Source organism: Canis lupus, chromosome 22 (genome assembly GCF_011100685.1).
Source record: "Canis lupus familiaris isolate Mischka breed German Shepherd chromosome 22, alternate assembly UU_Cfam_GSD_1.0, whole genome shotgun sequence".
In the NCBI taxonomy this organism is placed as follows: domain Eukaryota; kingdom Metazoa; phylum Chordata; class Mammalia; order Carnivora; family Canidae; genus Canis; species Canis lupus.
In genome coordinates, this window is record NC_049243.1 from 60,506,808 (window position 1) to 60,523,310 (window position 16,503).

Here is a 16,503-nt window from a genome sequence, read left to right on the forward strand (position 1 = left end):
ATATGATTGTAGCCGTTAAAAGCCTCCATGTGTGGGACGCCTGGGTGGCTCAGTGGCTGAGCATCTGCCTTTGGCTCAGGGCGTGATCCTGGAGTCCTGGGATTGAGTCCCACATCAGTCTCTCTGCAGGGAGCCTGTTCTCCCTCTGCCTGTCTCTCTCATGAATAAATAAATACGATCTTTAAAAAAAAAAAAAAAAGCCTTCTTGTGTACCAACACGTTCTCATTTGTGAATTTAGTATGTTTGCTTTGTTTTCTGGCTAATGTGTCTCTAGAGGGAGAGCATTGGTAGTGGGACCTAACTGCAGAAACTGCGTGGTTTTCCAGCTGGCCTCCTGGGCACTGGTCGTGGTAGTGCTCTGTGAACAACGGGGTTTGGCACTTGACTGGCGGAGCGTCTCTCCTGCTAGTTGACTGTCAGCCACTGTCCTGGGGGCACTGTTTTCTGCTGACCTGTGTGCATGGACCATCTAACCTCTTCACCCATGTTTATAACCAGGGACACACCATACCGAGTGGGCTGTGCCCAGGGCACGTCTGGAGGGGGGCAGTCACAGCTTTGGGGCAGCTGGAGGGCTGGACGGCCCCGTGTGCCCAGTCCTCCTGCCCTGTCCCCTGTGGTGTCTGGCCTGCCTTTCCCGGAGTCCCTGCCTACCTGGTGCCAGCACACCATTGCCGACCACCAGTTCGGAGACTGCTGAGTATCCGACCTCCGTCTCTGCTGCGAACACTCTCGAGGACACAGGGCACGGATCCCTCCGCCTCTGGCTCACAGGATGGCGGTCATTATTTCACCATGGCACAGTCCCTACCTTTTCTTGTTGGGAGAGGAACTCAAGGGGCAGGGCAGGTGTAGCCTGTGTGCGGGGAGACGGGGGCCAGGCTTGGGCTCAGCTGGATTCTCTGACCAGTGTGTGGTCCTTCCTGGAGGCTCCCTGACTCTGCAACCCCCCCTCTCAGAACTTGTCCTGTTCAGCCACAATGGCTCCATCACCCCACCCCAGCTCAGGTCAGCTTTGATTTCAGTTGTTGGCTCTTGTTCATGGGCCCTGGCTTCCCTCACGGAGGCCACCCTGGTATCCTCTGTCCCCTGAGCCTGGCTCAGCTGCCCTCCTTCCAGTGGGGATGTTGCCATCGTCCTCCATGTGTTGTCCCTGCAATGCTGTGCCCTGTCCCTGGGCCAGCACATGGGGACCCACCATCATCCCTGTGTCTGAGTGAGTGGAGCCTCTGTGCTACCCACAGAAATATGTGCTAGAAGGTGACTCACCTGCCTGAGTTTACCTGGGAGCCCTCAATGTCTCCTTGTCTGCAAATGCAGAGAAAAGTGTATTGCAAGGTAGTCAGTCCCTTGAAGCCATGGTGGAGGGGGGGCAGGATGGGGAGCCTGATGGGGAGCCTGATGGGGGGGCCTGATGGGGAGGTGGGAGGGGGAGGGGGGAGGGGAGGTTTATGGGGTGGTGGGAGGGGACCTGGATGGGAAGTGGGAGGGGGGCTAGGAGGGGGAGGTGGGAGGGGGAGCCGGTTTGGCCACTTCCCCGCTATTTCCACACTGCCACAGTCTGGTGGGGAGAGTTGGATGCTTCAGTGGGGTTTTGCCCTCTCCCTGCCCGTTTCTTCAGCTCCTGGATGTGGTGTGCCCTTCTTCTGACCTGGGCATATGCCCCAATGCGCCTGCTCTTCACGGAGCTCTGTGTCTACCGCTATGAACTGTCAGACTCAGGCGAGGCCAGGTCGTTTGTGGTTAGAATTTTTTATTCTGGACCCTGTAAATTTCAGCTTAGGTCAGCTGACATTTGACATTTTGCAGATGGTCAGTGTTTTCAGATGATGTGGAATATCCCTGATGCTTTTGTGATCCAAATGATTTTGTGTTTACAAATATGTTCCTGGCCGTAAAATGCCCCACATTTGCCTGAGAAGGGAAACCGGGTGTTACTACTGATGATGGTAAGAGATGGTGCTGGCAGGGACACCAGGGGGTGGGGTCTGACCGGAGCAGAGGGAGCCCCCAGCCCTGCAGTCCAGGCCCTGCCCGCCGGCTGCCAGAACGACTGGGAGCGTGGACCTGGTGGATGCCGCTTACACACGCAGGTTTCACTGGAGCACAATTGTAATTTGTTACCTGTGTGGGGCACCAGGAGCAGGGTCGGGGGGAGGCCGTTGGGTGCAGGTGTAGGAGCTGAGCGCTTGGCAGGCGCAGGGGCCTGGGAGGGTAGGCGCCAGCAGGGTGCGGTCTCTGTCGGGGCACTGGAGCCCTGGCGGAGAATGAGGGGAAGAGGCCTATGTTTAGAAACACCGAAGCTCTCTATTAGCCTCTAACATCAAACAGCAAACCTTGCCTTTGAAAGCTATAAACAGACACGAGAGCCTGCACTTGCTTTGTCATTGGATCCTGCAAATGTGAAAAGCAGTTGTCGGGAGGACCACCGAAGGGACCGGCCAGGGCGCTAGGGTCGGGTTACGTGCGTCTGTCACCCCCCCCCCACACACACCCGTGTAGTTCAGCTAATAGGTTTAGTCTGTTTTCGCTGACATTCAAAACTGCCATTAGGTGACTAACACGGGCTGGAATTGATTTTCGGTGTATTTCTGATGGTCTCTTGTGTCCTCGTGTGTTTTCTGACTTTACCGCCCGGGCCGCTGTACCTGCATCCTGGCAGAGCTGACCGCAGCGCCAGTGACGGCCCGAGCACCATCCCAGTGGCAGGTGGCCCTGTTAGGATGGAATTCAGAACTCAGAGGCCCCTCTTCCTCCCTGGGGTGGCAGAGAGGGGTCTGCACAGGCATGCAGGGAGTCCCCCACCCTTCTGGGAGGAACAGCCATTGCGGCTAAAACTGGGGGGCCCCATGCACCCCAGAAATGAGTTGTCCTGCTTTTTCCATGCCCAGAGCGTGAGTGGACGGTGCTTGCTCTCGACCATGTTTGTCCCATTTTACCCTGCAGCCGGTTCTGAGCTACTCAGCTGCGAGGTGTGCTCCTTGGGAAACACAGTGAACTTAGGTTCACACGTTAGGAAATACATCTTATTAAAAACAGAACTTTAAAAACATTATCCGTTTCCCCAAGCCAGAGTGAATCTGGTACAACCACATCTCTGCCGTGAAAGGGAAGTGAAGGGCGGCTCCAGCAGGTGCGATGGGCCCAACGCGGGTGTGAGTGCACCCGCCACCCTGCAGATCTGTGGGGAGAGCTCACCTGGGGTGTGACTGGGATGAGTTCACGTGTCCTAAAACCAACTCTTTAAAAGGTACAATTCAGTGGTTTTTAGTATATTCACAAGTGATGAGACCACCACCCCCACGTAGCATGAGAACACTTTCATCACCGAGAAGAAACCCAGCACGCATTCGCAGTTCCTGCCCCGCCAGCCCCGCCAGCCACAGGTCTGCCTTCTGGGTCTGCAGTGCTTGCCGTGCGGTTGGGTCCCACCTTTGCACCCCTGTGACTGGCATCTCATGCGTGGACAGGGTTTGGTCTGCACTTCTCTGGTGACTGCTGAGCATCTTTCTTTGGGCTATTGGCCATTTGTAGATCTTTGGAGAAACATCTGTTCAAATCCTTGATGGTCTTTTGATGCCTGGGTCATGATGGTCTTTCATGTGTCCCAGGTACAGTCTGCTTTTTGACATGGTTTGTGTTTGTAGGGGAGCCATGGTGACCCCTTGGGGGCCACTCAGGCAAAGCCTTGACCTGTCATTCACCTGTGTTTTGAGGTCCCCCAGGAACACAGGAATCCGTGGGGCACTTTGGGTCATTGCCCACACCCCCCTTCTGTCCCCGGGGTGGGTGTCGGGCTCAGTTCCTCACACTCTCCCAGGCGATGAGGTGGGGGCTACCTCCTGCTCCCGCACCTCCAGAATACAGCTGCGGACTGGAACCCCCTTCGCTTCCCCCTGGAGTTGGCCTCTGCAAGAGGGTGTTGTGACCACAGCTCTGTTCTTTACCTGCTGCTGAGTCGGAGGCGGGGGGTATACAAATGGTGCTGTGCTCTGTTCAGTGACTGAGCCTGCTCCACGGATCCTCCAGACTCCCACCAGAGCCATGGGGTCAGCTGGCTCCAGGCCCAGCCAGTTCTGGCCGTGCTTACACCTGAGCAGACAAGCCCGGTGCCCTTCGGCAGCTGGTAGATGGTGATGCTTTGTGGGGTGAGCTGTCTGCATGCCTGCTGGTCAGTGTGGATCCCAGGCCAGGCCTGGAAAGATCGCGCGTGGCAGGTGAGCTGGTCCTTGTGCATTAAGGTGTGCAGGTACTCCTTGTGTTCTCAGCCCCTGTGGGTAGGTCTGTCTGTCGTCCACGTCTGCAGCGCCCCCTGGGTGACCCAGGGCCTGCGTGAGGGGCACCCATGGCTCGGCAGCCTCCTCCACCTCCACCCTGACCGCGCTCTGCCTTGTTCTCTGGAGGCGAGGAGGAGATTCCACAGCAAGGTGATGCGGGGACCCGAGGGGAGGTGGGCACTGCAGCCATGGGCTGTGTGTTCCAGTCAGCAGACCTGCGTGCATGAGGGATCCTGTAACCTGTGCGCCCTGGGTCTGTACCAGTGTGCGCCTGAGTCCATGCCAGTGTGCCCTCCCTGGATCCGTGCCAGGGTGTCCCCCCCCCGCCGTCCGTGCCAGCACCCCCCCCAGCCTGTGCCAGCATGCCCTCCCCAGGTCTGTTCCAGATGCCCTCCCTGGATGGGCATGGCCCCCCTGGGTCTGTACCAGCACCCCTACAGGTGCGTGCCAGCACCCCCCCAGGCCTGTGCCAACACCCCCCTCCGGGTCCGTGCTAGCGCCACCCCCCAGGCCTGTGCCAGCATGCCCCCCCATGGGTCTGTGCCAGCCCAGTGCAGCCTCCATAGACTACCCCGTGTCCCTGCTGGTTCAGCTCCTCTGCCTGCATCCCCATAGAGAGGTGCCCAGGCAAAGGGGTGGGGGACAAAGCAGGACAAGTGCCCCTCCCTTTGCTGCTGGTACAAGGTATCTCCCTCCACGACCCTCAGAGGTGAGAGACTGGGGTTGAGCACACTTTAAGGCCCTGCCTGTGACCTCTAACTGTGCATAGTCCTGGCCAGTGGGACACAGAGGCTTTAGGATTCCTGCTGGTTTAGGGACAAGAAACAGGTAGGTAGGTGGATTTATTTTGACACTTTGTAGTTTTAAAATTAGCTGAAACAACTCCAGATTTGTAATTTGGACACACGATCTGCCATTTGGCTCAGCAGCAGGATGTAAATACCCTTGAAATAGGGAGATTTGTAAAGAGTGTTGATAATGTTTCTTGGGAACATAAGACAGATTCTCCACATGGCATGTTAGACGTGTGAAAGCGAGGAGACGCAGACCCTGAGAGGCAGTGCTTCCCGCTGCTTGGGCCCCCAGGACCACGGAGTCCACATGGGATTTCTGGGGCCACGGCTGCCAGGTGATGCCCATGCAGAGCACAGGGCACACAGGCCTCAACTTACCAATGTTTATTTTTTATTTATTCATTTTAAGATTTTAAAAAAATTTATATATATGTATTTTTTTATTGAAGTTTGATTTGCCAACATATAGTATAACACCCAGTGCTCATCCCATTAAGTGCCCCCCTCAGTTTTTTTAAAGATTTTATTTATTCATGAGAGACACAGAGAGAGAGAGAGAGGCAGAGACACAGGCAGAGGGAGAAGCAGGCTCCATGCCGGGAGCCGGATGCAGGACTCCATCCCAGGATTCGGGGATCATGACCTGAGCCGAAGGCAGACGCTCAACCTCTGAGCCACTCAGGCATCCCTAACTTACCTCTGTTTAACAGAAATTTCATGAAAGCTAATTTCATATACCCGGTTCTAGGATGTTTCCTTCCCTTTGGAAACCGTGACCCCTGGTGGGTTCCGATCTTGTCGTCTATGTGAAGTCAGAGGTCGGGAAGTGAAGGCTTTGGGTGCCGCCAGGCTCAGGACAGAGGAGACCCCAGCTGATGCACTGGCTGTTCCGGGCGATGCGTTAGAGCCAAGAGCTGTCCCGTCTCTCTGGTTGTTACATTTTGGAGAAATGGAAGTTGATGATACCTTGGGAGAAAACAGACCCCGTTCTGGACATTATTTTAATCAGGGCCCTTCAGGAAGTTGACATTCTGATACACAGATTGCGGACACAGGACACCGAGCCCGTCAGAACATGAGGTCAGTAGAGGACATGCTGTCCATGCGAGCGACCCTTCACAGATCACAGCTGCAGGTCAGTGAGCAAGAGCCAGGGTTTCCAGAACAGAACCAGAACCACGACGGGGCAGGGACCGCACGCTTCTTTCTCCTGTATTCATGGGTATACACAGGTCACGATTGAATTAAGTTTGCTAACATGGAGGTGTCTGGGAGGCTCTGTCAGTGAAGACTCCAACTCTTGATTTCGGCTCAGCTCGTGATCCCGGGGTCCTGAGATCAAGTCCCACATGGGGCTCTACGCTCAGTACTCCCTCTGTGCCTCCAACTAGTGCTCTCTGTCCTGTTTCTCTCAAATCTTAAAAAATAAAGTAAAATATATTTCTTACCTCAGAGTTTGAGAACCACTGGGTTTGTTATAGTTTATGTTCTTTCTCCTTCATGCAAACTTGTCAAGCCCAGACAGCGTCCAGCTCTGTGGACTTCTCCAGAAGCCTGGCACACATGCCTGGCGCCCTCCTAGACGGCAGTGTCTGTTCTCTCCATGCCAGGAAGCGCCGGGGTCAGGACTTCAGTGCTTGGCAGGTTCTGCCCCACATTTGGGGATGAGCTTGTCCTCATGCATGTCTGGGAATCGCATCTCTGAGCAGGTGTGAGTAACCTTTCAAGGTGAATCCTTGACCACTGTGGGTTTGGAGACTTGACTGTTGCTCTGACTTGGTTTCTCAATCCATAGACTTCCTTCCAGGCCAGGTCTTCACTACTGTGCTCAGTACCCCTGCACCAGTCACTGAACTTCTGAGTTTAATTTTATTTTGAGATTTTATTTATTTATTTAAGATACAGAGAGAGAGCAAGCGAGAGAGAATGAGCAGGGGGAGGAGCAGAGGCAGAGGGAGAAGCAGACTCCACTGAGCAGGAAACCTGAGGTAGGACTCAATCCCAGGATCCTGAGGCCATGACCCAAGCAGAAGGCAGACATTTCACTGATGGAGCCCCTCAGGCGCCCCTGAATTTCATTTCTTCGGTGGAATCCCTAGACTATGCCCCCAAGGGCACCTATGGGCAGAGACATTTAGGGGAAAGCTCTGTGCCCGTGCGGTGTGGTTGTTCAGGGCTGTTATACCCGTAGACCTTGAGGGACTCCTACCGACGATCTGCGTCAGGGGGTGAAGGTGTAAGGCCACCCTGCTCAGGGGACCTGCCAGTTCTCCTCCCAGGTGGCACCACCAAGCTTTGGTTGAGGGCTGCGGCCGAGTTGGGGAGTGCACAGGCGGGAACTGCTCCCCGACCCCTGCTCCGGGATGTGTGCTTGGCGCTCTGTGGTCCCCATCCCATCTGCAGTTCCGTGATGACCTGCATCTCACCCACAGGAGAAACGAGTTTGGCATGACTACTGGGGTCCTGTTAGAGTGATTCCCTGCTTAGGAGTCTTCCTAGAACAGCGTTGGGTGGGGGGTGGTATTTATAGACATCCTATTTGTTAGGTGTTGGGAGGTCTGGGGAAAGAGCCACCAGGCTTTGAAGCTGCTCTGTGTCAGGCTCTTCCTTGTTGAAGTGCTGGGAGCATCTGAGGTCAGAAGCTGATGGAGAAGGTGGTGACTGGACACTCCAGTGCCAGGAAGGTGATGGGCGGGTCCCCCCTCACAGAGCCAGGCCCCAGCCTCTGTGGCCCGGTGCGTCCCAGGTGCGAGTGCGAGTGTTGCCCTGGGTTTGGAGCATCTGGGTGTCCTCCCCAGAGCCCCGCTGCCCAAGGCTGTACCCGCCCCAGCCTGTCACTAACGCCCTGCACAGCACGCAGCAGGGCCCCATGTGTGCTCTGAGACCACAGCCCCCGACATGGGGAGCCAGCTCCGCCTGGGAGCATCTGCAGAGCCAGCCGCGGCCTTCCCAGGAGCAAGTGTGTGGCCGTGCCAGTCCTGTCCCTATACGAAGAAGGGCGGATGGTTTGCTGGCCCCCAGGGAGCCACGAAGGCTTTACCTGGTGTGGCCACTGATGGTTGCCAATGGGGGTGAAACCGGGCCTTCCCTGCTGACTGGTGTCTGGGCTGTGGTGAGGTGGGCCGTCAGCGGTGTCAGGAAGGTGCCAGCCTGTGTTCTTGCTTCTTTCCTTAGTTGCTCTGATATGGCAGTGTGATCAGGGTTCTGTTTTCTTATTTTCTGGAACATTCCTGGTCCTGCTCATATGGGCTGCACTGGAGAGTGAGAGCTTCGTGCAGAGCCTGAATCTGGTCACAGAAACCCCAGGACTGTACTCGAACTTCACTTAAGGTCGGATTCCAAACTGTGGGATACCCACCCCACGGACAACTGTGATTCTCGTGCAAACACAAATGTGAGGTGATATTTTGCTCATTGTGAGGGAATCAGATATGATAACCGGTTCAGAGGGAGAGTCAGAAAGCACATGTCACTCTGGAGTAAAGGTGGTTTGAAAGTACTGTGTGCACAGCCTTGGAACTGGAGAGGAGTGTGGACTGCCCGTGGTGGGACAGACATGACCTGTGTGCAGAGTCGGCACTCAGGGGCCTGGCGGGAGGGGTGCTGCTGCCGATAGACTCAGCTCTGTAGGGGAGCTCGGTACCCCCCCTCGGGATGGTGGACTCCCTCCTGTGTGTGGTTTCAGCGGGCGCCGTGTCCACTGCTTGACACAGAAGTGGGTTAGGGCGGACGTGGAATGGGCTTCTAACAGCCTGAAGCTGTGTTCGGTCCTGTGGCGCCTGGAGGACTCTGGTTCTCTTGGACACTGGTATCTCTGGGGTGGCCCACCCCTGCGGCAAGTTAGGGACGTGACGTTTTTGTGTCTGAGATTTTAAGAGGAAGGCTTTCAAATGACTTATTAAAAATCTCTGTTTCTAATTACTTTCTTAAAAAAGTCACCTGTACAATTATGACAGAAGCGTTCACACTCATTAAATCTGGTGGTTATTTCTGTACTCTAGAATGTGTGTTTGAATTCCCCATGTGGGGGCACCCTCTCCCCCCAGGATATGTGAGCATGTTTGGAGCATACGACCATCCTCAGTGATGGTCACAGGAGCCAGGCCAGCCCGATGCTGCAGCTCTGTCCCCAGCCCGGAAGGATCCAGCAGCCACTGACCACTGGAACTTGGCCCCCACTTCTAACGGGGCCAGCCCGACAGCCAAGGGGCCCCCACCCACTCAGGGTGCCCTGGTCCTGCTTCAGGCTGAGGTCCTGCCCCGACCTGCCTAGGGAGGGCCCTCTGGTCTGCTTGGACGAAGATCCTTTCTTCTTTCTCCCTCTGGGTTCATCCTGAAGTCTGTGTGTCCCTGGCTACTTGGCCAGTCCCTCCTCGTCACACCCCCACCATGTCCATCCCCATGGCACAGTCAGTGAGAGAACAGGACGGGGCCTGGACCCCTCCCTTCATCGCTGGGAACATGCACGAGGTTTCAGGGCCCGGTGCCCCGGCTTTCCTGACCTCCTAGGCACTGCTCTGCTCTCTTCGTCCTTTACTCTTAGCTGTGGGTGAGACCACATGGTCACTTGGTCTAGTACTGTGACCCGTTTTCAAGAAGCCAGTTGATATTGGACGCTGTTTAGGCCACTCTGCTGCTGCCCGTTCTGACCTCTTCCGGTTGGGGCCCAGGCCCCCACATGGTGGCTCTTGGTTTGGGATTGCTTCCCATCAGATGGCAGGTTCTACTGAAGTCTGAGTGGGCCAGTCTCTGACTTGAGCCCTGCACCCCAGATCCCACAGAACCGCATGTCCCATAAACACAGAGGGACATGGCCCATGTTCAGCCCGTCCCTGAGGCCGCTGGCCATCGACCACCAGCACCACGCCGTCAGGAACACTGCACTACCACGCCCATGAACACAGGTGTGGGGTTCTCGGACACTGATGAATCAATCGATCCAAACGTAAAACATCTTTAGAGAAGGAGGATCAAGGGAAGGAGCCCTGCAGGATGTTCAGGGAGCTGGGTCACTGTGATGTGTGGTGACATTTCCTCCGTGGCTCCTGGCTCACGACAGAGACCCTTTCTCAAAACGCTGCATTCTCCCAGGGGGTGGGGGTGCAGCTGCCATGGGGCTCCGGGCTGCTGAGGGCTGCGGGCGGTTGCTGCTTTCTCCTCTTTCCTGCTCGTCCCGTCTGCCTGTACCCTCCAGGCTCACCCAGACTTCCCCAGAAGTTTCCATCCTGCTGCCACTCGGGCCCCGGGGCTGCCGCCTGCAGGGCTGTCTTCCCGCCGTGGCCCTTGACATCCTTCCTGTTTGCTCGTCTACTGTCGTGGGAGTCATGGAAGTGGATCTGATGGGCTTGCTCAGCATAGTCCCAGCCTCCCACCCACCCATAGGTGCATCTGCTCATCCCAGGCAGGTGAGCAGGTGCTGACGCGTGGAGGGCTCACGCAAAGGCAGCTCTGGCCACTCGAAGGCCCTGAGAGGAGGCGGCCAACTGAGCAGTTTCTGAAGCCTCTGCCACCATAGCCGCCACTGAGACCTGCCAGGTGAGCAGCGTTGGCAGGTCCCCTGTGAGCCTACCGTGCATCCTTCCTCTTTCGCTGAGGGATGTGCCATTTGCAGAGGCATGACTGTGTGCGTCAGGCACGAGGCCTGTTGTACGAGATCCCACCAGGTCATGTTCCCTGCTGTAGCTTTCACTTCCTGAAACAGTTACTGTGAGACCTTTACATCTGAGTTTCTAGAGCCTACACGGGCGACTGGAAGGGGAAGCGGTTCAGACACAAGGCTGACCTCTCCCTCCAAGAAAATGAAGAAGGGCCAGCAGAAGCCAAGGACGGATGGGAGGCATGCACAGGAGCTGTGTGATCTCCGACGGCGCCGCCACCACCGTGTGTTCCTGAAGTGAGAAGTGGTGAGCTCGTGTGCATGTAGACTGCACAGCCACCCAGGAAGCATGAGTATCTGCTGTATCACTGCTAAGGTGTAACCTGCGTACCACAGGGCTTTGCATGTGTGCGACTCATCAGTGTCTGTTGGAACATGTTCACACCCCCAATCAGAGCATTGTCCTCATCCCAAAAGAAACCATTAGCAGTTACTCGCCCAGCCCTGGGCAAGCCCAGTCTGCAGATCTGCCCGTCCTGGACATTTCACGTGAATGAGACCCTATGGTGCGTGACCTTTTGTCTCCGTTCCTCCCTTTATGTAGTTTCCATGTTCACCCATGCTGTAGCATGCGTCCTCCTCATGGGTGAGTGATGAGTCCGTGTGGGTAAACCAGCCCTCTGTGTCTGTCCATCAGCTGACTGACATTCGGGTTGTTCCCACCTCTTGGCTGCTCCAGACGATGCTGGTGTGAACACACGTGTACACGCAGTTATGTGGACATTGCTTCCATTTCTCCATACACACCAAGTACTGGGATCGCTGGGCCATGTGGCGACTGTGGCACACTTGCCTTTCTGGGGAAGTGGCCACCATCTCCCACAGCGGCTGCACCGCTGCACGATCCCCGCCGGTGACGGGCAGCCCCGTCCCCACAGCCTCCCTGCGTGCCCTCGTCTCCGTTGTCACCGCCCAGGGCACGTGAAGCCATGTGTCCTTGCAGTTTCCGTCCGTGTCTCCCGCCAGCAGGATATGGAACACCAGGTGCCCTGTTGACCAACAGCTTACCTGAATGTTCATTTAGTAATCTGAATGGGCCAGACATTAGGTCCACCTGAGGGAAGGCTGCTCTGTCACAATGGGCGTGGAGGATGGAGGGGTTGCTGTGTGAACAGGAGCTCTCTGCTGACAGAGCCATGTCTATACCCGTTCATGCCGTGACTAGCATTTTAAGAGCTCGTTGGGAACTCACAGTCCATCACACGAACCACAGTGTCTGCCTGTGTGCTTTTAGGTTGGACATAAATAAACTGCATGAGTGAGCGAAGCAGTTCTTTTGTCTGTAGTGTGTTCTGTGCTCTGGAACAAAAGTGGAAGTTTTATTCCTGGCTCACAGGGACAGAAGCACCGGGTCCTCTGCAGTGTGTGGCCGGCAGAGCGTTGTGCCATCACTTCAGGGCATGGCATCATGTGCACACGGACATGCGGGTGGGTACGTTGGGTGAAGACAGCGGCGCCCCATGGCACACGTGGGGTCTGCTCTCCACTGATCTTGCTCGCTGCCTGAAGCTCTCCTCATTGGTGGTTCTCCTGGAGCCTGTTTTCTGGAACAGGGTACCCACCTCACCACCATGCATGCTGGTGATCGCCCAGATGCTGCACTTTCTTCCATCAGCTGCTGTATGTCCTGTGGTTTCCCCCCTCGTTTCTGTTTGTGACAGAAGGAAGACTCCTTCCCCTCCTCTGTGTGAGTCTGGTGGCTTGGGACCTGGCCAGGCGGCAGCTGCCTGTCCGCGGCGGTGAGCCCAGGGCGCTCTGGGCAGTGCGGGCGTGGGTCTGCATGCGGCAGGCCACAGAGCACCGGGGCCCGTTCCCGCAGCTTAGATGTGCACTTGGGATTGGACTCACGGCAGCCTTCAGGGTGTGCAGGCGCTATCCTCTTGGGCCCCCTGCGAGCTGAGAGAGAGCACCTCCTGCTGGCATCAGCCTTGCATTGCTGATGTGCATCTCCAGCCCCCCACACTGTGGGGGAGGTCCTGGAGGCTGTGTTGGGTGGCAGCGCTGGTCCCGTCTCCAATGAGGCTGGTGTCTCTGTCTCCCTGACCTCGGAGGTTTCATGATGCCCACAGCATCATCCTCAGAGCTCTGCGTGTACCAGTGCTGGACGGCGGACTGTGTGACTGATGTGTGGGTCAGACTGGCTAAGTCACGAAGTTATATAATCGGGGCTGATAAGTTTGTTTTTTAAAGATTTTATTTATTTATTCATAGAGAGACACAGAGAGAGAGAGAGAGAGAGGCAGAGGGAGAAGCAGACTCCATGCAGGGACCCCGACATGGGACTCGATCCAGGGTCTCCAGGATCACGCCCTGGGCTGCAGGCGGCGCTAAACCGCTGCGCCACCGGGGCTGCCCTGGGGCTGATAAGTTTGTTTTCATCACTGAATGTACCGAGAAGCACAGTCTTGCTGACCAAACCAGACACAGAAGTATTGAGCTGTGCGTCCATATTTAGGGAGCCAGTCAGCCGCGGGACACGTGTGTGACGTGGGTGTGACCTGAGCCAGGCTTTCTCAGGAGCGCCTTGTTGGTCGCGTTGTGTACATGTTCTGTACATTCGGGGTTCTTAGAGCTGGACATTTGTGCAGAGAACAGCCCTCAGAACTCATCTTGGTCTTGATCTGAACCTGGAGACGCTTTCTGCCTGTCAGGGCCGCACGTGAGATCCCCTGCAGGTTCCTGACCTCGGGAAGGGTCTTCCCTTGGGGCCCCTCCCTGGGCCTGCGATGCTGACCACACGGTGAGCAAGGGCAGCTGGAAGCATCACCTCGCGGATGGCCTTGGGTCCACTGAGCTGTGACCTGTTCAGGGCAGCAGGGCCTTCCAGAGGCTGGTGACTTGTTGCTTTTTTGTGTCCTTCAGGGAGCAGGAAGGGAGCGTCCCGATGCCACGCTGAGCTTTCACCCAGTAGGTACATGGTTCCTTCCAGGTGGATTTTTCATTGCAGTGATTTAGGGAGGCCCCGCTGCTTGTTGCTGCTCAGTGTCTTTCCTGGTCACGTCCCTCAGGCAGAAGTAGCATCCCAATGTGCAGTAGGTAAAATAGCTCCACTCTGGGTGTCGTGTGCGAGGCATTGTGATCATATTAAAATAGTGGGTGACCTCTAGACAGTGCGGAGAATTGAAGCGATAGCATTCTTCCTCCTGACTGCACCTCCCTTGAGATGTGGATGTGCTCTGGGCGCAGTGGGTACCTCTGCCTGCCTGCTGGAGGATTGGAGCGTCTGTGGCCAAGGTCAGGCCTGAGAGCCAGTGGCTGGGGAAAGGTTTTCAGGATTTTCATTTTTGTATTAAAAGTTAGGTCTTTATGCTTTTCTTTCCTCTCCTAGTTCCTTTATTACATATTCTTTTTGAACACAAGTACATGAATCCATGGGAATGAGGAGCCCCTGTGGTTGTGTCTTGAGAAGTAAAGGGATACCAGGGACTCTCTTTTCTTCAATCTCACATACAGAGATTTATTTACAAAGCTGTCACACAGGCATTTTAGTCAGCATCCTTGAAATGGTAGCAGGAGGGGCGTGGGGCGGTGGGGGAGGGCTCGCGCTGCCACGGATACGGCCTGGCCCTCGTAGTGCAGGGTTTCTGGGGGGGCCACATCCTGACTTCCTGCTGAGGAGGGGCCACCCCGTTCTCTCCCAGGGTCTTGCGTTGCCCACATCCATACTGAGCGTCTCTGGAAACATGGGTGGGGTTACGGGGCTTGGCTTGTCTGTGCCTCTAGTCTGCTTGGACGCCTCACAAAGCCAGGCCCTGATGGAGGGCGCAAAGGCAGCATTGACAGCGGCTGTACGTGCCGTGCTGCTGGGGGCACAGCCCCACCTGTGGGCTCCTGCCCTGAGAGGGTGGTAGATGGGCAAACATGGGGGCGCGGGAGCAAAAACCAGACCAAGGCGACACGAGGCTCTCGTCCCTCAGCCGGCAGAGACGCGGGTTGCTTGCATTACCCGTCTGTGCAGCTTCAAGAGTGGGGGCTCCCTGCCCACAGTGCGTGGGCACAGCAGCGGGCAGGGACAGACCACCCTGGGCTCCTGCGTGGCTCCTGCTTCACGTCCTGCTTCTGTTCATTGTTGGCAGCAGCAGCCATGAGCGAGGAGCAGACGCTGTCCTCAGGCGCCGTGGAGATGCTGAGGCTTGTGTCTCAGTGACGTGGGAGCCAGAGCTCTGGCCTGACCCACCCGTCCTCCCATCCCATCCCATCGACCCCCACTTCACCCTGCTTACGGCACCCCAGCAGGCCGCCTGGTGGGGCAGGACCCCGAGCTGGGGGGCCAGGGGCTGAGGGGGCTGCTATGCGAGGCTGACTTGGTAGCTGTGGTGTCTTAGGCTCCTCTGTGCTGACAGTGCAGGGTTGGTGGAGGGTTGTAAAGGTCCTTCTGGTCAGAAGATGTTTACCAAGTGCCTGGTGGGCACGACACTTTGAAGAGCACCCCAGCCTTCTCTCTTCCCAGGAGAGCCGTTGAGTAGGGAGATACTGGAGGGCTCACACCTCTGTCCTGAATGCCCACTTTTACCCTCTTGTTAGAGACCTGCTCCATGTTTCCAACGGCTGCTGTCCTTTCTGTTGGAAGCCCGAGGATCCCACTGAGCCCAGCTGCGTTCTTTCCCCTGATGACCAGCGGCTCTGGCTGGGGGTGCAGACCACCTGCTCAGGCCACTCCCGTGGGGGTTGGGTGAGATGGAGGAAGCTTGGGCCTTGGCCCCACACAGGTTCTGTTGATGGGGACCTGCAGTGCAGCTGGCACTCTGGGGAGGAGCTGTCCCTGTGCTAATGCTGCTCTGTATTCTGTAGTGTGCTGGAGAAGAGAACTGGGTGGACAGTCGGACCATCTACGTGGGGCACAAGGAGCCCCCGCCTGGTGCTGAGGCCTACATCCTGCAGAGGCACCCCGACAACAGAATAGTCTCTTCCAAGGTGAGCTGTCTCCTGGGATTCTGTTTCCCACAGGCCCTATGGTTACCATTGCCGTGGCTGCTGCCCACCCCACCGAGCACTGTGGTTGGCGCCCACTCGGGCTGGCCCACTCGTCCTGCAGCTTGTTCCCCCAGCTGGTGAGCCATGCATCCTGTGTGGGCACCACCTGTCCTCCACTTCTCTTTATGCCACGAACATGGGAGGCCTACCATGGCCACTTACGTGTTTGCTGTGTGGCCACATGCCCGTCCCAAGTCCCCAGCCCACACCAGGGGCTCCTCATCTCTGGAGATGACCCTGGATGTCACTGGTGGGAGGAGGTACGTGCATCCACCTGATAGACAGAACACTGAGCATGTGTCCCAGTCTGTTAGGCAGTCAGTGTCGTAACCGCCCCAGGAAGACCATGATTGCGGTGTCCCCACTCTAGTGGAGCACTGTTCTCCTCGACTGGAGAGCAGGAGTGGAACTGTACTTCACACACTTGCAGAGGAACCCCTCAATGGCTCTCCAGAATGGGGTGGGGAATTTAGTAGCCGGCTTTGAACAAACAAGGTAAATGATGGCTTCCCAGATTCTGGAGAACTTTCCCTTTAGAGGTACATGCCTGACTGGCTATGCACACCTATGTGGTGGGTTCACTGGACCTAACATGCCCCAGCCCCCGGTGTGTGTGCACACCTGTGTGGCAGGCACACCTGCTCCATATATGGTTGTCCCATATGTCTAGATGTGCATGGTAGCCCTATTAAATTCTTTGTAAACTATCAAAGATTGCTATAAGTTTGTTAAGAATATTTGAGAACAGAAAAACCTTTGCTTTTCAAGGCATTTTTTAATGGATTTATTCTATTTAAAACT

The 16,503-nt window shown here is 56.2% G+C and overlaps 1 protein-coding gene across 7 annotated transcripts in view; it reads left to right on the plus strand.

Annotated features, from left to right (window-relative positions):
• Positions 1-16,503, plus strand: part of ATP11A (ATPase phospholipid transporting 11A) — a 128,868-nt gene that overhangs the window by 47,860 nt on the left and 64,505 nt on the right. For all 7 annotated transcript variants that reach the window (XM_038570085.1, XM_038570081.1, XM_038570082.1 and 4 more), the window contains exon 2: positions 15,520-15,642. In XM_038570085.1, coding sequence (XP_038426013.1) covers positions 15,520-15,642 — 123 coding nt within the window. The remainder of the gene's footprint in view (positions 1-15,519; positions 15,643-16,503) is intronic.